The sequence below is a fragment of the Myxine glutinosa genome, chromosome 6 (genome assembly GCF_964187855.1).
Source record: "Myxine glutinosa chromosome 6, kmMyxGlut1.1, whole genome shotgun sequence".
In the NCBI taxonomy this organism is placed as follows: Eukaryota; Metazoa; Chordata; class Myxini; order Myxiniformes; family Myxinidae; genus Myxine; species Myxine glutinosa.
In genome coordinates, this window is record NC_136266.1 from 56743276 (window position 1) to 56767042 (window position 23767).

At 43.5% G+C, this 23767-nt stretch overlaps 1 protein-coding gene across 6 annotated transcripts in view; it reads left to right on the plus strand.

The window, feature by feature from the left end:
* The window catches only part of LOC137429812 (tropomodulin-3), a 125328-nt gene that overhangs the window by 88917 nt on the left and 12644 nt on the right, over window positions 1-23767 (plus strand). For all 6 annotated transcript variants that reach the window (XM_068120083.2, XM_078779888.1, XM_078779891.1 and 3 more), the window contains 3 exons: window positions 13415-13531; window positions 18031-18111; window positions 19984-20114. In XM_068120083.2, the coding sequence (XP_067976184.2) occupies window positions 13415-13531; window positions 18031-18111; window positions 19984-20114 (329 nt within the window). The remainder of the gene's footprint in view (window positions 1-13414; window positions 13532-18030; window positions 18112-19983; window positions 20115-23767) is intronic.

Below are 23767 nucleotides of genomic sequence, written 5' to 3' on the forward strand. Positions count from 1 at the left end.
GTTCACCCATTGCTCATGTACGGCGCCCACCGCGTAGTCGGAGGCATCCGTGGTGAGGGCGATGGGAGCGTTGAGCACCGGGTGAGCGAGCAGTGTTGCGTCGGCGAGGGCCCGCTTTGAGCTTGTAAATGCCGCGTCCATGACTGCGGACCAGACGACGTCGTGTTTGGCCGGCTTGCCCCGGAGGGCTTCGTAGAGGGGCCGCATAAGCTGAGCAGCGCAGGGCACGAAGCGGTGATAGAAATTCACCATTCCGAGGAACTCCTGCAGGGCCTTGATGGAGCGGGGACGCGGAAACGCGGTGATGGCCTCGACCTTGGTAGGCAGCGGCACGGCCCCGTTCTTGGTGATGTGGTGGCCCAAAAAATCAACGGCCGTCGTGCCGAAGTGGCATTTGGCCGGGTTGACGATTAGGCCGTGCTCGCTGAGGCGCCCGAACAGTGTTCGGAGGTGGAGGAGGTGCTCGGCCCGGGACGCGCTGGCGACGAGGATGTCGTCCAGGTAGACGAAGAGGAACGGCAGGTCGCGCAGCACGCCGTCCATCAAGCGCTGGAACGCCTGAGCCGCGTTATTGAGGCCAAATGGCATTCAAAGGAATTTGAATAAGCCGAACGGCGTGATGACGGCCGTTTTTGGGACGTCGGCCGGCCTGACAGGTACCTGGTGGTATCCCCGTATCAAATCGATCTTCGAAAAAATGACCCGTCCTGCCAAACGGGCGGAGAAGTCTTGAATGTGCGGGATCGGATACCTGTCATGGGTGGTAATGTCGTTAAGGCGGCGGTAGTCGCCACATGGGCGCCAGCCGCCCCCCGGCTTCGGTACGATGTGTAGTGGCGAAGCCCACGTGCTATCGGAGCGCCGCACGATGCCGAGGTGTTCCAAAGCGTCGAACTCGGTTTTGGCCACGGCGAGCTTGGCTGGGTCGAGGCGGCGGGCTCTGGCGTAGACTGGCGGGCCCGTAGTTGGTATGTGGTGCTCAATACCATGTCGTACCGCGACGGCCGGGAACTCCGCGAGCAGGCGAGCAAACTCGTTCACCGCCGGAAGGGCGCATGCTAGCTCGGTCGGCGCAGAGCTGCTCAACGTGCATCCCAGGGAGCTGAAGGTCTCGGCGTTGACGAGGCGACGCCGTTTGACGTCAACCAGCAGCCCGTGTGTGCAGAGGAAGTCTGCGCCCAGCAGAGCCATGGGCACGCTTGCGGTCACAAAAGTCCAATGAAAGCGCTGGCTGCCGAAGCAGAGGGTGACGTTGCGCGGGCCGAAGGTGCGGATGGCCGATCCGTTGGCCGCCACCAAGGAGTGGCCGCAAACCGCGGACTGCCTGTCCTGATCGGCGGCGGGTATGACGCTCAGCTGGGCGCCGGTGTCACACAGGAAGCGCCGTCCGGACGTTTGTCCCTGATAAAAAGTAAGTTGCCCGTGTGGCCGGCGCTCATGGCTGGTAATGAACGCCGGCCCGGCCGTTTCCCGACTTGCCGAAAGTGCACGGGGTTCGGCATGTCCGGGCCTTTTGTCCGAACCTGGCATGGTATTAACACCACGCCTGGTCAGGTGGAGGCCCCGGTCGTCGTGTTGGAGGCGGTCGGCGCGGCGTAGCGGCCGCCAATTGCGCCGGCAGTTCGGCCGCCGACCGTGCCGGGCGCTCTGGCGCCATGGGCGTTGCTTCGGACGGCGGCGGGCTCCAGGTCGCTGCCCCGATGTGTTGGCCTGCCGAGGAGATTTTGTCAGCTTCCCTGGCGAGGGCGTGGGGATCCGTGATCTGCGTGCTTGCCAGGGCGAGGCGTACCTGGCTAAGCAGCTGACAGAGGAACAGCTCTTGAAAAAGAAAATCCGGAGCGTGCTCCCCGAGCAACGAGAGCATGTAATCCATTCGCTCGGACGGGCGCGTGTCGCCGAGCTCGGGCAGGTCGAGCAGGCGCCGTGCGAGTTCCGCCGATGAGAGGGCGAAAGCGTCGAGGAGGAGCTTCTTGATCGCACCGTACTTGTCAGCGGCTGGCGGGTGCTGGAGGAGGCTGAGGGCGCGGGCCGCGGTGGCTGAGCCGAGTGCTGCTACCACATGATGGAAGCGGGTGTCATCGGCGGTGATGCCTCGCAGGGCGAACTGGGAGTCCGCCTGGGCGAACCAAACCGCCGCGTGAGCCTCCCAGAAGGTAGGCAGTTTGAGGGCAACTGCCATGTCCATGTCGGTAGGTCACCAATGAAGGAGCTGTGCTCCAACTCAAATCGAAAGAATGGACGCGACAAAAAGCTGGAATTCGTCCGAGTTTCTTTATTGCATCAAATCAACTCGTGTAAACTGAAAAGCCCGTTTATCGGGCAGCATTATATACAAACACTCGAATATCTCATGCCGGAGCGTTTGCCCTTAAAAGGCGCGACTGGGCGTGTCCGGGAGACCTGGGCGAGTCTGGACATGCCCGGGAACGGCGAGACTGGGTGTCGCCGGACGGGCCGGGCGTGCCTGGACATGCCCGGGAAAGGTGAGTCCAGGCATGCCCGGGAAAGGCGAGACTGAGCGTCTCCGGGCGGTCTGGGCGAGCCCGGCACAGCGATCGCTCCGTGGTTGCGTCCTCGGCAGGTGTAAGGCGATTGTGTATGTTCAGCGGCAACCGCTACAACGTTATTTTAAAAGACACTTGGCCGACATGCAAATTAGTTTACACTGACATCTATCCAAACGACAAATCATGACCTTTCTTACAATGTATAATGCCCGGGTAACTTTTGAAAGTTTTCATATGACTAATGGAGAAAAGCTGATGATGGGGTGGGGAAAGGAGGGTGGGTGGGGCAGTGGGGGGACCACCTTAACTTTTAAGGATGGATTTAAGCAAAAATTTAAGGATATTCATATGTGCAACCATTTTCAACATAAGGATGTCCTTAAGGGAAAAGTTAAGGACATACTTCAGTAAATCCTCAAATCTATCCTTAAGGATGGTTTATGAAAATGGGCGTAAGAGCTGTGAATATAACAGAAGAAGGGGTGGGGGGGGGGGGGGGGGTGGAGAATCGTGACTATTTTGGCCAATGTTACATGCACGACCACTGGCGAAAGATGTGTTTGGTACAGTGGTGAGTCCTGGGGGCATTGTCAGCTCAGAGTGGTATAGCGGATCTTGTCGAGGGAGCCGCGCAAGATGTAAAGCGTAGTAAGGACCATATGGGAGTATGGCCTCGTAGCTACAATGAAGCCCTGACGGTGTCAACAAGTGTGCAGATTGGTGCAGTGGATCCAAGCAAAAAGGTCCTGTGAGCAGCATTGGTACCATGTACAATTGTGTAGTCTAATTGCAGTCTCATGAAGAGAGATGGAAACGTCACCAGACCAAAAGCACCAGCCCCAAAAGCTGGACACAGCTCCTCTGTCCTGAATCCACAATGATGCTACTCTCTCCCAGTTCTCCCTTCTCGTACTGCCGTCGACTTTATAACTACTTGATTCTGTCCAAGTCCATTCATTGTTTACTTCCACCAGTTACGCACTTGCTTCTTAGTTCAATTATAATTGTTTGAAGAATTTCCCTTCAGGCTTTCTTCTTTGGGGGTTTTTCAATAACCCCCATCATATTGATGTGCTCCTCTGTGCCAAAACACAACTATTATGACGTGCCCTTCTCTATCACTTTCACCGAGTTTATCGATGTTTTGTCTTATTATTGTACGTTTTCCAAACCTATTGTGTTCTTCTGCCAATTCTTGTTTGATCATTGTCCTCGAATGCCACTGGCATGGTTACTTTTGCGTCATGAGATGATGGACAAATAATTCGGTGATCTTGACACTTTACAGGGTTTTTTGTTGTTTCAATATTGCATTAAATACTGATCTGAGAATCCTTTGGCGTTCATTCTGTAGTCTATATATTTTATCATTCCCCTACCTGGGGGGGGGGGGGGGGGGGGGGTGGTTTGGGGGATTATATGTTTGTTCTCCGTAGGTCTGTCCGTCTGTCCCACCTGTGGTTTTCTTCCCTTTTTTCCATATCCTTTGACATATTCAACTGACACTTGGTACATGGCTTCATTTTGATAAGTTGCAGAACAAGTTGGAGTTTTGGGGCATTTTGCCATTTTTTAAGGGAGTTATGCTCTTTTTGCTTGGAACAATAGCATGCATTGGGACCTGTAGGGGACTGCAAAGGAATTATCCCTCTTGTTGGTTCACGAGTTATCAAACAGTGACCACTATATTCGTCATGGGTGTGTGTCTGTCTTCCTGTCTGTCCGCAGCATAACTACCCGATGATATCCGATCTTGATGAAACTTGGGTGGGAGGTTGATATCATGATCTAGTTGTGTCCTGCCTGGAGTGGGCGTATTGCGCCCATTGTGGGCGGAGCCACGCCCGAAAAAGATGTCTTTTTAGGGGGTAATCGAGTTCAAGCTACATCTTCTCTGAGGGAGTTGGTGGAATCTGACAGGGGTTTCAGTATTTGGTTAGGCCAATGTCATGTGTCTAGCCCCACAGAGCTCGATTTTTCATTTTCGCCCCAAGGTCAAGGTCACAGTCACGAAATTTAGAAAAGTCGATTTTTGATGGTTTTATTATATTGTTCGCTTCCTGATAGGGTGAAATGTCGAACATGATCTTATATTATCACATTCATCATGAAATACAAGTTTTCCAACAAATTGTAGAATCTTCGACCTTTGACCTCTGAAGGCCACAAAGGTCAAATTTTCAAAGTTGTCGGAATCGAACCGAATTTTCGGTATTGTGTAGCTAACTAACCTGATAACTGATTGTACATTATTTTCTATCTCATTTCAAGGTCAGTAACCTTCGTTTTGACATTTCCAGGCCAGCACCACACACAATATTACGTACAGCTGGCTCTTAAAGGCCTGCGCACGCAGCGCATTGGGGCCCTTTGTAAATAGGCATGTACACCGCATGTCGGGGGCCGACACCTGTCACGTGGGCCCCCGACTCCCCAGTCCGGGCCTGTTTCGGTTATAATCCGTCCTTTGTCATTGAATACCGCTCGCTCGTGAACCATCGGCGTATCCTGACTTCTTATTTTATTTTATGTCTTCTCTGCACTAATAGTGGGTAAAGAATTGGCCACAACCCAGGCACGGATGCATGATTTTAATTTGGGTTGGGGGGTGGGGAGGTGGTATTCCGTTGTTCTCGGGTAAACTAAACCCCCATCGCGGTAACGGGTAACATTTTCTTGTAGGTGTTTTGTTTTTGTCATGAATTCTAAACACTATTATAAATATAGACAAAAAGCACTCTAATGCACTTGAAAAGAATTGATCTAATGAAAAAACTTTTGCTCAAGACTCAACATTTATTTTAATTATTGTCTCGTCATAAAAATCAAATTTAATGAAAAGCAGCCATTGCATAAAATGAAACAAATGACCTAATCGTCAAAACAAATCGATGTCTCTGATGTATTGAACAAGGTTCGACATGGAAGTGACTGACCTTCAATCGGAATTACGGTTTTGCCATCAGCTGAACATTTGCCGCCTTAATCATCTCGACAATGTGAATCACTCATAACAAAGATTTCTTCTCCGACACATTTGATGCCAACTGTACATTTAAAATAATTTCTGACGGTCAAAAAGCTTTTTCATGAGTCTTGAAAACAGACTGAGTGTCAAATTCAAACAATGATCGGAATTCTGGATTATCTGACATTTGGGTACCATTCCACTCTTGAATGGTTAGGAGAAAAGAAGCATCTCCGACGACAAATTATTCTGGTAATTCGTTAATCATCAAGTATCCACCGTGGGAACACACTGGTACAAATCAGTTCCATGCTGAATGCTGCAGTCAACATCAGCTGTGGTCTGAGGAATATTGGGTGATCCCACATTCCGAGACAACATAATCTTTGGTTATATATACCTTGATACATGTGAAACAAAAATGATCACTTTTGACGGGAGGTCGGTGTTCTGGGATGGGGGAGCATGTTAGGTGTGCCCCCAACCCCCTGCATCTGCCCCTGCAACCAACAAGGGTGTAAATTAAGGGGAAAGAAAAAGAGATGGGGAGGAAACCCTCAAACTAGCAAGTAGGAGGGTTGAGTTAGGAAGGGTTAATGGGAGTAATAAAGATCATTGGTCAGGATGAGGGGGGGGGATCTTCTTTTTTCATATGCACCACAAGGTTGCAGGATAATGTTGATTGAGGGTGCAGCTGTAACACTGATGCAATGCCATCTGTAGGTTGGAGTAGGAAATTGGAATTTGGCCAGAATGCTGGCGATAGCTCACCTTCTCTTCACGAAGGAAGGATGGGGGGTGGGGGGGCCGTGGATGACACAAGGTAGTGGTGCACTGCTTGCATAAAGCCCTGGAGGAAAGAATGAGACAGAACAGGCCCTGGAAGGTGATTTCATAAATGGGAGAAGCAAAGAACAAAATAGTTGAGGTGTGCAGTCAGCATGGATTTTGGAAGTTTTTAACCAGGAGATGGTTACTGGAAGAACACATGTATCCTGGTGTTGCTAGGGAGAGTTAGAGGACTGACAGAGAGCGAAGAGAAATATTGGAGACCTCTCCTATGGATAGTGATGGGGGCGACATGAGGTGGTATTAAACAATCTGCTTTTGAAGCTCAAGAGTGAAGAGTGAGGTTCACCAACCTTGAGAATGTGCTTCCACAAATGTGAGAAAAGGGGAACAAAAGATTGGAGATGTGCAGTAAGCCAGCATTGTGGGTGTTTAACCAGGAAGTGGTTACTGTAAGAACTCGTGCATCTTCGAGTTGCTCGTGCAGGTCAGAGGGAGTAAGACTGGAGGACAGGTGATTTTGCATAAATAAATAGTTCACTCGACTATAATTAGTTCGACTAGAGAGGAACTCACGTGACTACGTTGAGAGCAAGAGGCCTTGTTCCTTCGCTTCATTGCAGGAGGTGCCGTTAATGTGAGCGCTTATCATTACATATGTTTCAAGATGGATATATGTGATGTTGGGGTGCCAAGTCATAGGGAAGAGCAGTACTCCATTGAGATCCACACAAAGGCATTGCATGGACTGTGTGAGTAGTTCTAATTTTGTCAAGGAATTACTTGGAACAATGGAGGTTGCCCAGTTTACAGCTGGCTTTGGGACAGCTTTTCAATATAAGCAGCCCAAGTGGGGCTTACGGATGATTGTGAGGCCGAGAAGATCAGAGAATGAACCTCCTCCAAGGGGCAGATAATGGAAATAAATAGGTGGGTTTTATTCATAATCATTCCAGAGTGAGACAGCGAGACTGAGATTTGACAGGATTGAAAGATGTTCTATTTGTCAGAGAAGCATCTGATTGATTCCTGATCAAGAGAAATACACTTTTGAAAGAAGTAGGAGAATGTTTTCCAGATCATGAAGTGGTTGTTTGTGTAGAAGGGACAAGACTTTGCACTAGACACTGTCTTGAGGAACTCCAGCCTTCATTGGGAGAGGATAGAACAGTGTCCATTTAAAATGTGACTGCTGGAAGTGCGAAAGCCAGGTATGGAGGAAGCTAAAGCCTTGTATGCCACAGGCACTGAGCTTGACAAGCCTAGCATGATGCCAGACGATGTATAATGCCCAAAATGTGTTCAGGGGAATGGTCTGACACTTGTTTGAGGGGTGCATCATTGGTTGTTAGGCATATATTTTGGCAAGCTTCCATGTTTACCCTGCGCTTGCGAAGCGAAAAGCAGGGTTAAGCATTCACTGTGAACGTGTGCCGTATGTGTCTGCATTTTAAAAAAATCATTTTCTTGTCAACCGTTGGTCCGATTTACATTAAATTTTACCATAGAAGCCTCTCCGCCTGTAGAATTATTTTACTCATAATTATGACGTCATAGGTCACGTGGTACGGACGCCATCTTGGAAAAAAGTTGCACCTCTATATCTCCAAAACCGCTCCATGGAAAAAATTTAAACATGACTCATTGTCAAATACTCCCCTTGGGGAATAAGATATGTTAATGATGATGTCATCGGTGCCTTCATTATGACGTCATAATTCGACAAGTACAACACTTATCCGATCATTGTGAATTTTTTTTCTCAGCAACTCTTGGTCTGATGGGCATGAAATTTTCACCATAGGAGTGCCTCCTCATGTGGAATATTTTAATGATAATCATGACATCATAGGTCATGTGGCACAGGCGCCATCTTTTAAAAAACAAAAAATGTTGCACCTCTATATCTCCAAAACTGCTGCATGGAAAAAATTGAAACATGGCTCATTGTAAAGAACTCCATATGGGGAATAGGTGTTGTTTACGATGTCATTGGTACAATAATTATGACGTCATAATTCGACAGGGACAACGCTTAGTCCGATCAGTTTGAAATGTATTGAGCATGATCTATGCAATTATATTAGAGAATATAAATTTATGATGTCATCACTCACGTGGTCTGGCAGCCATATTGGATCAAAGAAACAAAATGTTCAAAAACAGAAGAGTTGGCTTGCAACAAGTTGACTGTGCAGGGTAAGTATTCTATGAATACCATCTAGTTGACTTTGCACCGACTGCACTCTAAAATCTACATATGGCTGTCCCCAACCACCCCAACTCCCATACGTGCCTCAAGAAAGTATGTACGTATGTATATATATATATATATATATATATATATATATATATATATATATATATAAAACACAGTGTGTGTGTGTGTGTGTGTGTGTGTGTGTGTGTGTGTGTGTGTGTGTGTGTGTGTGTGTGTGTGTGTGTGTGTGTGTGTGTGTGTGTGTGTGTGTGTGTGTGTGTGTGTGTGTGTGTGTGTGTGTGTGTGTGTGTGTGTGTGTGTGTGTGATGTTACCGATAGACTCCTAAACGGAGAGGCTTACGTGCTTGATATTTGACATAGACATGGCCATTGAGCATGGGACGAACATGGCCGAACTCAAAATATTTGACGATCCATATTTTTTATTCATATTTACCTCAGCGCATTTCAGCGCACGGAATCAGGGCAGGTGGGTGCTGATTCGCTCAGAGCGATCACGTGATGACGCTATGAACGCTATGAACGATATGACGCTGTGAAAAAAAAAAATCGCTATGAACGATATGACGCTATGACGCTATGAAAAAAAATCGCTATGACGCTATGAAACGCTATGACGCTATGAAAAAAAAAATCGCTATGACGCTATGAAACGATATGACGCTATGAAAAAAAAAATCGCTATGAACGATATGACGCTATGACGCTATGAAAAAAAAATCGCTATGACGCTATGAAACGCTATGACGCTATGAAAAAAAAAAATCGCTATGACGCTATGAAACGATATGACGCTATGAAAAAAAAAATCGCTCGCTTTGCCAAGGGGCTCGCTCCCCCCCCCCCCCCGTTCCCCTCCCCTCCCCTCCCCCCCCCCCCTCCCCTGCCGGGTACTTCTGCTAATATATATATATATATATATATATATATATATATACAATATATATAAAAAGAGTTTGTACATGTTTTGTATGTAGGACAGAGATATTGCAAAACATCATGATTTGGACAACAGACAAATGGTAGGTAGTACTTGGAATTTGAACCTGGGTTCCCAGCATCATGGAAACGATAGCAGGCCCGCATTCTATGTTTTGTTTTTTTTGTTGTTTTTTTGCATACAGCTTGACCAAGACATGTGACCCTTTTCCGAGTGCAGAAAATATGTATCGACATGATTTGGCTGACTCGCTGAATCGTTATTTTGAATTTGCAGAATAATCTTCAAAAGATTAATTGGGTGTTGGCAAATCTTGTTCTTTCGAATACTTGGCCATCTGCTTAATTGCCAATGCCACCAAAGGTAGATGGAGGTTATGTTTTCACCCCTGTCTGTTTTGTTTGTTTGTTTGTTTTGTTTGTTTGTTTGTTTGTCTGTGAACAAGATATCTCAAAAAGTTGTGGACGGATTCGGATGAAATTTGGCACAGAGGTAGCATATGTGACAAGGACGAAATGATTAGATTTTGGTGAAGATCTGAATATGGATTAGGATATGAGAATTATTTAAATTTTTAAGTGATTCGTCACCATAGAGTGATAGGGCTAAAACCAACATATAGCAGGATATCTCAAAAAGTTATGGATAGATTTGGACGAAACATGGTGGACAGGTTGTATGTGTGATGAGGAAGAATCGATTCAATTCGATTCGACACTCTGGAATACAATTTTTGGGTTTGTTGACATGTAGGTATATTAATAGTGCTTTGAATGTCACTAAACAAATGTCAGTGATTGACCTTAGCAATGTGGGTATCGGTGGATTATAGTCAGATTATAATAAGGAAATATTGTTTGGGTTTGAGGCCAATACGCAGTTATGTTGTCCCGAGGGCTGAACGGCCGAGGTCAATATTCCGCCCTCGGGACAACATAACGCGCATTGGCCAAAAAGTCAAACAATATTTCCATTCTTATTATGATGGATGAAGGCAATGATAATGGCTCCAATAATCGCAGACAAACCCAAACTGCGCTACTCCCTATAGTAGGCCTACATGTATGTGGTCGTGCACAGGCCACGCCCACGCGTGGCCAATATTTAGGGTGACGTTGAAGATCCGGGTCCGGATCCGGATAGTTGAAATTTTAAAGCGATTCTTCACCATTGGGAGATAGGGCCAAAACAATACATAGCAGGATATCTCAAAAAGTTATGGACTGATGATTTTGATTAAATGTGATTCTGTATTGTGATTTTCTGGTCTTCTCTGGGATACAAAATGTAAACTGTTCACCTGGTGGAGGTATACTCTCTGCTGAGTGCTGTTCTAGTTTCAAAAGTGCATTTGAGATGCTCTTCATTATGATCTGGGTTTTGAATCTGTCTCTGGTGGGGTTGTGTCCTTGGCCAAACATAAAAAACAGCCTTCAGTTTTGTGCGAGTTTCAGGAAGCACGTGTGGAATTTGAAGCTTATCTCTTGTAGGTCACGGAATACAAGGCAAACAGACAGAACTTTTAACATGCTGAACATTTAATCACAATTGGAGGCCTTGTGGGATAACTTAACGCTGTGTAAATTGCAGCATGGTCGGTTGCTGCACAATTGTTGTATGCTTGACTGGATTATTGAAATCAAATCTGGAGTAAAGACTTCAAGCATTTCACTAAATCCACTGTGAATATGTGCATTTGAGACAATCCAGCATTGCTTGTATTGGCATTAGTTCCAGGAAATGAATATGCTCTCGCTCCAATCTTTCACTCGTACTATGTTTTTTCTATTTACAAGGCCACGTGTGTTTAGTTCTTTTAACTAGGTCTGTTTTCCTTTCATACGTCGAAGACTGACACGAAGACTTTTCATTTTAACCATAATAAATTGCTGCAGACTGACACTACCATATGTAACCTGTTAAAGTGTACATGAGCAATTTTTATTGTTTTTTGGGGGATATATTTGTGATAGAGGTGTGTGCGCAGAACAATTATTATGAATATCCTTGATGGGAAAGAAAGAATGCTGATAAATCCTCCTTTTTTTTTTTTCTTTTTTTTTTTGTTAAGTGCAGTCTAGAACAGCCTCACGGCCTGTCGACATTTCATGGAGATAAGTTGCAGAATTCCTTCCCACCCCCACCCCCATCATCCATCATCCATCACCCTTCACTCCCTCCCTGCTCCTCCCACCATTTCCACTTCATTGTCCTTTTTTCTATCCTTACTCAACTTTTCATTTCCACATTTTATTGGTCCCCTACTGGTTTCACTGGAGAGGACTATAGGTTTGCTCTTCGTCTGTCTGTCCGTCCGTCCATCCGTACCACCTGTGGTTTTTCAGACTTGATATTCAACAGAAACTTGGTAAATGGCTTTATTATAAATTACAGAACAAGTTCGAGTTTCAGGGTGTTTCGTCAATTTTTCAGAGCTATGCCGTTATTGGACTTAGAAAATATCACATCGGCAGGGGACGTGTATTGCAAAGCAATTTTCGCTCTTGTTCTCTTTGCTTCTCATCCTTCTCAACTATCCGACCCTCATCTTTTATCATAAATTTATGTTTTCCTCAAATTACCACCACCTCCTCTTCACCAACCCTCCTCCCCCTGCCCCGCACTGCTTTCCTTCCTGTACATATGTAGATGTACCCTTATTCCTCATTAAAAAAAAATTTTATGATTCTATTCTACTTGGTACTAAAACACCAGCTGGTCTTGCACAACTGCGAAATCCTTGAGAATCCACGAGGCATGGCCGTTGTTTATTTTATTTTATCTTTTTCAGATCAATGCGAAAAGGACACCGGCAATGTGGTTTAGATTATGGTCCTCATAAAATAAACTTGACATTTTCTATCATTGTTGAATTATTATGTGGGTTTTAGGGGAACTTTTTCTCCTTTTTTTTTTTAGGACTAAAGCTTAAAATAAAATAAAAACTACCCTCTTCACCCTATTAGTTCAGCCATTATATTAACATTACAATATATATATATATATATAACATTATATTAATTATTATTATATTAACGGTTTTGGCATGGCGTTTATTGCTGTATGGCGGGTCAGCATGTCACTGCACACACCCCAGCAAATCCCTTCTCATTGCCTCCTCCCACATAGTGTGGGTAGATGATACAAATGTGCTTCGCAGGCGAACGAGGCCTGGTGGAACGCAGCCCACGTGGGAACTGGACCTTGTGAACCCCTCTTGAAAATTTGATTACAATGGGGAGATTTTGAACCGACTCGCTCTTTTCTCAAACCCACATTTTTTTAATTATTATTTTTGGAAATACAGAATCGAGGCTCGTGTAAGAGCTAACACATTTTTTTTGTTTTTGTTTTTTGTATACTGAATCGAGGCTCGTGAAAGAGCTAAATAAACATGAAAACATGCACGGACATACAAAACATACAATAAAGGGAGCGGGAGACAAGATGGGGGAGAGTGGAACGCATACAAGCACAACAAATAGTAGAGAACAGGGATCTGTGTAAGGGAGAGGGCTGGGGGTGGGGGAGAGGGGTACATGGTATGAAGCATGTTTTTTGTATACAGAATCGAGGATTTTTGTATCCAGAATCGATTTGTATAAAAAAAATAACCACCTTTAGAGGCCATTTTTCCCCGCAAAGTGGGGGTTGGCCTTTTTCGGGAACCGTGGTTGTTGTTTTTCGGTCCCCTTTTTGAAGCACAGAAAATGTTCAGTTCATTGGTTAGAAACACACTTCCAGAGATGTGGTTTATTGTTTTGGTTTGTTGGTCATTGGATTGTTTTGGAATGTGGCACTTTGCAACTTGCAAACGTGGCATCATTTTGGGGACCGAAACGAAATGGTCTTGCTCACCTTGTTCTCAGTACATATTGTTTACTTTGAAGTGGTTTTAAATATATTATTATTTTAGAACTTGCTACCCAGAGATTGAGCGGCTAACAATGCATCTAAGGTGTTGTGTGTATGTTTGTTTTGTTTTAAAGGCAAAACTTTTGTGGCGAAGGCTAAACCGGCGCCCGTTGAGGAGAAGTTTTCTCTCGACCCAGAGCTGGAAGATGCCCTCACTGATGCTTCAGACACTGAACTGTGTGATATTGCAGGTAATGGGGCTGTCAGGATATGGTGGTAGCTGTGGATTCGCTCTTGAGCTATGTGATCTGGGTTTGATTCTCAATCTGACTGTAAAACTGTCACGCTCGTTTTTAGCAGCCATCACCTCATACCAATAGGTGCACTGCACTACGGAAGAGCCAGGAGTCCTATCTGATATTATTTTCTGGTAGACACTAATGTTTCCTTGTTGTGTTTTGCAAGTGTAGGCCATCGTTTGCTAGCTACCCGGCCAAATTACGGGTTTCTCCCCTATCCTGTCACCGTTGGTGTTATAGTGGGGTTACTGGAGTCGTGTCCAGGCAGGCATTGATATCAACACCCGTGTTACTCAGATTGTGTGGCGATGGTACTTGAGGACCGAGTTGGAACACACTGTCCTCAAGTAGCATGGCTGCACAATCTGGATAACAAGGGCTGATGCTGAAGCAAGAGCCAGTACCTCTCTAATGGTCTACAGGTAATGCTGCTGGTAATGATATTACTACATGTATTATAACAATAAGATTCATGGTGACTTACAATGTAGGCCACCATCAATCCTCTTGTTATAATTTGCATAAGTGGATACCCAGGGAAGTATTTATGTGCACCGTGGAATCATTGCTTGCACTTCTGCTTGTGCAATACTTGGGATTATGATCATGAAAGCCTGAACTTATTGTCATAGTTGGCATATACTGTATTATATAATGAGCTCTCTGGCTTGTAATTGCTGTTAAAATTACCCATTTCAAAAAATCTTTGTAGCTCCTTGCATTTTTCCCAGACTCATTCGTGGAAAGATTTATGTTGGTGTTAATTACTTTAGTTGTTTGCTTAAAATTGTTGTTGCCCTTTTTTTTCCTTTTTTTTTTCCTTTTTTTTCTGATAATCATGAATATGGGCATCACACGCACACCTGAAGTCCAATGACCTCGACGTTGTCACTGTTTTACCAAAAGACGTCCATCCGAGCTGTTCCACAAAGATAGGCCGATCAATTCCCTCCTATTAGCTTTATTTACGCTGCATTTCTATATCACAGGATGTATATTGCACAAGCATCAGATACAGCATTTCTCAGTCTTATTTTGAGTTTCATTTCATTTTGTTATTGGATGGGGATTGAACCTGAGTCGTTTCTTCCCAACACCAGAATCACAGGAGCAACGCAGGTATCCCAACCAGTTTTTATTTACTTTATGGTGCGATACAAGGGCATGTATTCTCATTTAATTTTACGTTGTACCATCACTGATCAGAGACAACACTTTCGTGTAAGCATGAGATTGCCGAGAACTTCACTCTTGTGACTCTCAATTTTAAAATAGGTGACATTGGACTCGCCCCTTATAAAGGGAAGAGGATGAGAACAATAACCGTTTAAGTGATTGTCACCTTGCCATATTGAGCAGGAATGTGAGTTTATTTGACCAGTTTTGTCATCTTTGAAAACAGACTGATTGTTGCACAGTCTTGGAAGGCTGTAACATTAATTATCATGATTATTGGCAAATCCAGAAGAGGAGCCTGGTGAACACAAAGGCACAGCAAGGCTCAGCTGCCTTCACAGATGGAGATACCGTAAATCACTTTTTATTGTTATTATTTTTTATACTTGGGCTAAGGCTGACACACACACACACACACACACACACACACACACACACACACACACACACACACACACACACTGACAAGGCAAACACTTAAAACAGCCACTGAGCTTGGGGGAAGTGTCGTCACTACTATCACTTCCCTGGATACTCTGGGTACCAGCGGCGTCATAACAATGGCGCCGCGTTTCTGACTGTACTCAGCGGGGAATTTCTTCAGCAGGAATTTCCTCCTCTCCATGGGTGCCAACTTTCCATGGATTTTCCGAGCTCTATCCTATTCAAGCAAGGAAACAGTTCAAACCATTTTTCAAGTCATTGGTTATGACTTGAACTGGTCCAAACTGGATGGGTGTTTTTAGGAGACACCATCTCCTTACTGGGTGGCCGTTGGCTCCCTAACGGAGCTCATCTGCCCTTTGCCAGGTGTTTTTGGTTCTGGCAGGGTGTCACAGTCACCCTCCTCATTAACAAAGCCAGGAAAACCCACTTGTGTAGAAGCCGCACTTTTCCCCCCAGAAATATCTGATCAACATTTGTGGTGCGTTTTATCCACAAGAACTAAAGTGAAAGCTCTATTTCTCCAGATTTCTCGCACTGACGCAAGACTTGAGTTCGTTACTGGGTGCCGCCATTTAAAGAAATGCAGTGCATTGTGGGATATATTGTGTAACATCAAACGTACATATTTTTTCTGAATAACAATTATTTTGATAGAATAATTAAAATTGTTTGGTTATATTACATTATTTTGCGTTTAAGACCTCTAATCAAAACCTTTAAAATTATAAACCACCGTAGCAACAAAATAAGTTTGGAGTTAACATGTGTATTGCAGCACAACAGATTGCTTGAGAATTACCACAAGCTAAAGACTTGAGAGTTACTAATGTGATCTTAATGTGCTAATCTGATAGATGTCACATGTCACTCGATAAGAGTTGTTAGGTACATTCAACATGCCACGTCGTTCATCATGTTGTGTTTCCTACACATTAGAAGTCATCCGTTATGCTGAATTAAACACCATCGAAATGTCTCTCTCCATACATCAGCAAAACACTGCTTTTGAGTTAACTACTAAATTTCCAGTCCTGAGCTGGAGCTCATTTTTTCCGTGCCGTTTATACATATAAACAAGTGTTTACCTGAGAAATTTATCAAAAAGTTGCCCTGCGACGAGTGATCATGGGTAATCCTGACGTTTATTTGTTCCTTGCTGAAAGTTTGTAATGTTGGGTTCATTACTTTCATCTCATTTGAATTTTTTTTTTTCAGGAAAAGCTCTTTATAAAAGGAAATTTCACTGCACATGAGCAAAGGCTGAGTGGGGTGTGGAAGTGGAGGGAGAGAAACGACAAAAAGCCTCGTGTAATTAATTTATCGGAAAATGCACAAATGAGTAACCGTAATCGCATGTTTCGATTCATGTGAAACCTAAGTGCATGCAATGAGAATGAAATATAAATTTCTGATCAAAAGCAACATTGGTGACTCTTCAGAAGTGACATTTTGGTGAACTTAACGCATCAAGTCGTTGTGAAGATCCATTTGTTTTGTTTAGTATGGAGTAGATGGTTGTTTTTGACCTTCAAATGACCTTTTACTTCCAGGTATGAAAGTGATTTCTTGCGTTCATCACAAGGCTTAGTTTAGCGTGATGTAACAGCTGCAGCAATTTTAACTTCCCCTTCTTCCTGTAAACAATAATTATTGTGTTTAAACAAAAACAGCCATAGCTTGCCTCCTTCCTCTCAATTCCCTTGCCCAATCCCTCTCCATCGTTGATTTTGATGCTTGGAAATACTTCCAGAGTTCAAACTTGGAAGCATTTCTTCGTGGCATCCCCACACAAAACTGACTCACTGTCATTGTCTCACCTTTTTACTGTGAGGCAAGTAATGTCGATTGGAAGTGTATAAGAGGTATCTGATGGCAGTCGGGCAAAACGACAATGACTTCAATGGGGAGGAAAAAAGAAAATCAGGGTGAACGTTTATAATATCTGTTTGGGGTAAAGGTCAAGTCTTGAAAAGAAACACTTTCAGAGGTCGAAAGAGAATGCGAGTGGTTGAGATATGTTGGGTCTTTGGCATCACTCCCATTGATATCTGTCCCTCTGGCCTTGCTCAATGAAATCCATGCCTTTTCTCAATGGCTCCTTTCCACTCTTGGCGATTTTGGGCACACCTTGACCAAGATTTCTCGGATATGCCAAGCTCTCAGAGGCCGTTTGATAACACTGATCAATTCTGGGAACAACTGTTGACCTCAGTGCTTGTAATCTTCCTGTAGTTCACCATAAGACAGTGCCTTTGAGAGCTGATGATCGACCATAGGGGGGCATACAATGCCCCACTTGTACTGAACTTTCACGAAACGTATTTTTGTGTAATGTGGAACATCGTTGAACCTACATCATGCCATATACCATGTCTCTCTGTTCCATGTCTTTGCAAAATTAGACATTGAATTTCATCATGGCGTGTCTGTGCCTTTGGCCAATGGGTAAATGTCCCAACGCCATTCTCCATTGGTAGTATTACAGGAGGAGGCACTTGGCTTTGTTAGAGTTCAGGATGTGGAAAAGTTTTTGCAAAGCCTGCCAATATATGCAGCCTGTCTTGTATGGAACAAAAGCATTACACCGTCTCTAAACAATGCTGACCAGTGTATTCCCACCTTTATTTTTAACACACACACTCAACAACTTTGTTGAATTCCTCTCCCCATCCATCCCCTCCAAAAAGGGACCTCATTTCATCACCATTTTTTTTTTTTTCTTCAAATTGTTTGCATTTCACATCAATCATGTCTCTAGATATCTTCTTCAAGCCACAGGGTTGGTGTGCTCATGTGATTCCTGCTCTTCGATCTCCCACCCCCGGCAGCCATACTTGGAATGCACACGCTGATGAGCAATCCACAGTTTTACGAAGCGCAGAAAGGTGGCAGCAGAGAAGGCTTCAGTGGTTTGTGCCTATTTTTTTTTTTTGGTTTCATTTTGTTTCTTGCTTTATACATGCACCTCATCTCATTGCTCACGCCATCTTATGTCTTTTGCTTTTGATGCCATCGGCCTATCATTTTCTCTTGCAGTATGTGCAGTACCATGCCACTGCAAGCACCCATTAGTCTCTGCTCACTGCACAGTTAAAGCCTTTTCAAATTGGAAATCGAAACTTTTGATTAATTAAAAGGATTTCACTGTTTTTTGTTTTTTTTTGTTTTTTTTGTAGTTTGTTTGGTTTTACTTATGTGATTGTTTAAGGTTTATGAATGTTGTATTCATAGTGAAAATGTAATGTAATTGACCTTTTTTTTTGCAGTATCCTTGTGTTGTTTTGTACACAGCCTCGTAAGGGATACCTAAAATGTCTATGGCCAGCAGGATAGCTTTGAGGTATGTGCATTTGCCTCTGAGCTATCTAGCTTGTGCTTAAATCGCGACACAGCTATAAACTGCCATTCTGGTGTTTCACATGTCGGGCTAGGCATCAGTGTGTGCCGTCCCTTGGGTGGACATTAAACTCGGCATCCCGTTTGCCTGCATTAGTTGGTGGACGTTAAAGGTGCCAGGGTGCCCTTCGTGAAGAGTGAGGTTTTGCCAGCACACCGACCAAATTGCAAATTCCTTCCTGGACTGCTCGTAGTAAGTGGCCGGATGTTCTTAAAGGCTCCATGACACCAGGTTACTGTGCTTGCTGTCTTAATGTGTGGCTGCCGGTTTGCACAGCAGCTCCTACACTATAAACTAAATAATCAGGTAGTTCACTTATTTTCTGTCAACAGCCTTCTTTGCATGTGAAGGGCAAAGCACACCGAAACTGTCCACCCTTCTTAACTCATCTGGAAAGAGGTTAAGGGGAGCTTATGAGATGGCGCGTCATCCGTCCGTCCATAATCACTTGAAACTTGTTCTCTGAAACCGCTGATGGGATTGCGACCAAATTTGGCACAAATTATATTTGTTGTGTTGTGACTAAAGTTTGTTCACGGCATTAAAATAAATCGGGGATTAAGGGGGGGTCTACCAGGGGTCAAAGTGGATCCAGGTTTGACCCTCCAAAATAGGAATTTGCTTTTTTCTCAGAACCTCCACACACAATTTTGATGAAACCTCACCACAACCTTCATGATTCGTGATGTACCAATGTTTGTTCAAGGCATTGGAATAATTGGGGTCTGAGGAGGTTAACGGGGCAGAGGGCGGCGGTGGGAGGGTTGCCCCCAAAAATAGGTATTTTTTTTGGTTTGTTTGTTTAAAGTCTTATGATTATGTTAGTATGATTCTGCATGCTGCCCTGTCTTCTAGCAACCATTGAAATTGGTTTAAAAGACCTTTAGTCAGTGCAGTATACTGTTTATTCTACCAGGTGAGCGCCAGGGGTATTGCCCCCATGTTTTTAAATTAATCTGTTAATGCTCTCCTGTCTTGGTTCATTCTAACTTATTTATTATTATTATAATTTTTTTGCTATGCATGTTCATGTTTGGTATGAATGAACCTTGTAAATTTTGAGTGATATGTTGGGGGTAAAGGAATGTACGTTTTATTTTATTTTATTTTCCTTTTTTCCCCTCCATGTATGTGCAGATGTTTCTCTGTCCTGAACAGGAGAGCATGTTAATTTTATCAAGATGGAATTTATCTCTAATAAAACCTCTCAAGGTCTCAGACACTGATGTACAAAATGCACGATTCTAAGCAGTTTTAAATCTTAGCTAGGTTTCATCAATTTACCGAAAATTGTGTTTCAGATGAGTTTATGTGGGCACGTGATCACCAGAGCAACCAAACTAATTAATCTCATGATTTGGCTTTGGCCTTCTCTTGTGTACAGGAGTGGTGAAGGCGGAGCAGTACCCTCCGGTCGCAGATGAGCCCCCAAACCCAACAAATGTGGAAGAAACACTAAAGAGGATCCGTGACAATGACCCACGCCTCCGTGAAGTTAATCTAAACAACATCAAGGTGAAGGCAGCAATGTTTATGATGCATTACACATTGTATGATACCCAAGTAATGTGCTTTCACTTTATGTGAGAATTTATATGACTTTTTGAGAAGATCCACCACTTGGCCTTGCAAAAGCTTTAGTTATCCCCTCCCTCCTTTTCCCACCCCTATACCTCTACCTCCCCTTCCTCCTCTCCCACCCGTCTCAATTGTTTTCATAAAAATTTAGTTTCCTCATTGTATGCACAAATAAATATTTAGATAATAGTGTACGTTTTATTTATTCCTGTTCCTTTATTACCTCCGCCACGAAAGGTGAACAGAGGCTATGTTTTCACCCCTGTGTCTGTCTGTTTGTCTGTCTGTGAACAGGATATCTCAAAAGGTGTGGACGGACTTGGACGTAATTTGGTGGACAGGTTGAGTGTGTGACGACAAAATGCTTATATGTTGGTGAAGATCTGGATCTGGTTATGAGATTTGTATGGCGTAGCCCATAGGGCAATGCCATTTGGAACAGTGTTTGTCTGTCTGTCTGGTGTGTGGATGTATGTATGCCCCTCACAAATGTACACCAATCATAGCTGAGGATCTGGTCACATGACAGGGGGACAGCATTTCGTAACCATTGCAGTTGCATATTTTACCAAAAGGAAATATAATAACCTTCTGTGGAATGTTTTGGGGTCCCAGCCGGACTAGCAGGAGTATCCGCCGTTGCATTTATTTATGCGAATTTGTACTTTTATATAACTGTCTTTAATCAAAAAGGCTTAGGCACTATAGAGCGATTTTATTATTATTATTTATTTATTTATTTTTTCTTTTCCTAAAATACTCGCAGGCACTCACTGATTAACCTCTGAAAGTTTGATCTGTTCAGCCATCTCCGAGAAGAATGGCGACACACAAACACAGACCAACGGCTCTTTTATATAGTAGATATCTTTCCACTCCCCCTCCTCTCATCTTCCTCACCCCTCCCTCTCCTGCTTCCTCCCCCCCCCCCACCCCCCCTCCCCAGCAATGCTGGGTTCTCCTGCTAAGTAGATATATTAATGATGATGTCATCAGTACCTTCATTATGACGTCATAATTCAATAAGTACAACGCTTAGTCAGATCAGTTTGAAATTTCTTGAGCATGATTTACGCAACAATTATAATTCGAGAATGTAAATTTATAATGTCACTTGTCACATGGTCTGGCAGCCATATTGGATCAAAGAAAGAAAGAAAAAAACCCCTTAAAAAGCAGAACAGTTGGCTTGCACAAAGTTGACTGCACTTTGCCCGGGGGTATTCTGGGGACTGCACGCGGGTATTCTATGAATACCATCTAGTTTTTCAAGTGATTCTTCACCATTGAGACATGGGGCCAAAAATGATGTATAACATGATATTTAAAAGTTGTGGACGAGTTATGACAAAACAAGGTCGATGAGTTGGTTGGGTGACGAGAACAAGTCTATTCGATTTTGGTTCAGGTCAGCAGATCCAGCCTTATAAGTGGGATACAAAACGTGCTGTTCAGCCTGGTGGAGATTAGATAATAGTATGTATAGTATGCACTCTAACGAGTGCAGTTCTAGTTATAAATGGGATATTGGGTATGATCTTTCTGGATATTGGCAGTTAAGCATCAGAATGTACTTAGCCCCACTTCCCCCACCCAACTTCATTTATCCACACATGTTTGTAACCTTAATTTGCTGTAAAATTCCATTTGAATGAATTGTTTCAGAATTGTTACTCATTCCATAATGAATCTTTTCTTGTGAAGGGTGAGATTCTCGCACGAGCTTATTTTCTAAGGTTTATAGGTTGAAATGTTCCTCGGTTATAGTTAGCATTTCTGAGTTCATCCTTTGTTTTGTTTCGTATAAACAGTTCTTCATGAAAGATATCATCATGAGATAGTGTATATTGATTTGATTACAAATAAGAGCTGCAAAGCTTGAGGGGCCAAAAGTACATTTTGTTTTGATTGTTTGTTCCTTGATTTTATGTGCATTTGCTTTTGAATTTGGAAATCGTGACATGTCTGTTGTTGTTCCGCCTGGTGGTGCTCTTGTCCCCTTGGGGGTTTTGGTAGAGTACTGACACATTGTGGTCTGTCTTCCTACTCTTATTATTTTTTGGGAAAGTCTCCTTGAGATCTTTAAATCAACAACAGACTTCCATCAATAAGTGGATTGGGAGGGGTTCCCTTCAAAGTCACATGATGCAAAATGAGTTGTTTTGTTCCTACGAGGGATGGCCATGATTAGTCGATGTAGTAATGCCAAAAACATATTTTGTTTTTCTTAATCTCAAGATAAAACTAGAACGACACTCTCAATGTCATGACGTCGACCAATATGCCTCCGCTCACATTATTACATCATAATAATACTTCTACCACGTTTGATTTGAATGCATTCAGCTGTTCTCAAGTTATCAGATTTTTACCTGACCTGACATGACCTATGACCTTTGATCTGTTGATGCCATAATCCAATCAGTTCATCTTTGCATCATACATACTTATACCAGGTTTGTTCAAAACCCCATCACTTGTTCACAAATTGGCACGGCAACATAATTTTTTACTTAACTTGACCTTTTGACCCCAAAATTTTATCAGATCATGTTTACATCATTGTACATACCTGTACCAAGTTTTAATTTAAATATCCTTCAGCTGATCACAAGTTATCACATTTTTACCTGGCATGACCTCTGACCTATGCCCTCTTGACATCAACATCTAATCAATTCATCTTTGCATCATATACAGTCACGTGACATATTTCAACATACAGCTATTTGATCTTCATTTCAACAATATTGATACATAAAGGTGATATAATATAACAAATATCATGAAACATTTACATTTTGTAGTCCATTGCATAATTTAAATAAACATAAATGCCAATTTCGCATGTGGAAAAATTAAATACACCCCTACATATATCACTACTTCAAATACCTAAAATTAGAATCAGGTGCACCAGCTCAGGTGCAAATGATTAGAACATCGTTAGAGAGGATCTTGGAGGAACCTGTCTTATTTAAACCTCAGACATTTAGTTTGGTTTGCTCTTTGTTGTTGAAGTGTGCGGCGTCACCATGCCGAGATCAAAAGAGCTCTCTGAGGCCTTCAGAAAGAAGGTTGTAGATGCCTACGAGTCTGGGAAGGGATTTAAAAAGATCTCCAAACAATTTGAAATCAATCATTCGACTGTCCAGAAGATAATCTACAAGTGGAGAAGATTCCAAACAACTGTCAACTTGTTCGGGCCAGGCGGCCCCAGCAAGTTCAGCCAGAGAGCAGACCGCAAGATGCTGAAAGAAGTCTCTAAGAACCCCAGAATGTCATCACGGGACCTACAGGTAGCTCATGCCACTGTTGATGTCAAAGTGCACGAGTCTACCATTAGAAAGAGGCTGCACAAATTTGATCTACATGGGAGGTGTGACAGGAGGAAACCTTTGCTGTCCAGAAAGAACATCAGGGCAAGGCTAAAGTTTGCCAATGAACACCGAGGCAAAGACCAGCACTTCTGGAACAATGTGCTCTGGACAGATGAGTCAAAGGTAGAGCTATTTGGCCACAGTGCCAGAAGACATGTTTGGCGAAAACCAAAGACATCATTTGACCACAAGAACCTGATACCAACTGTA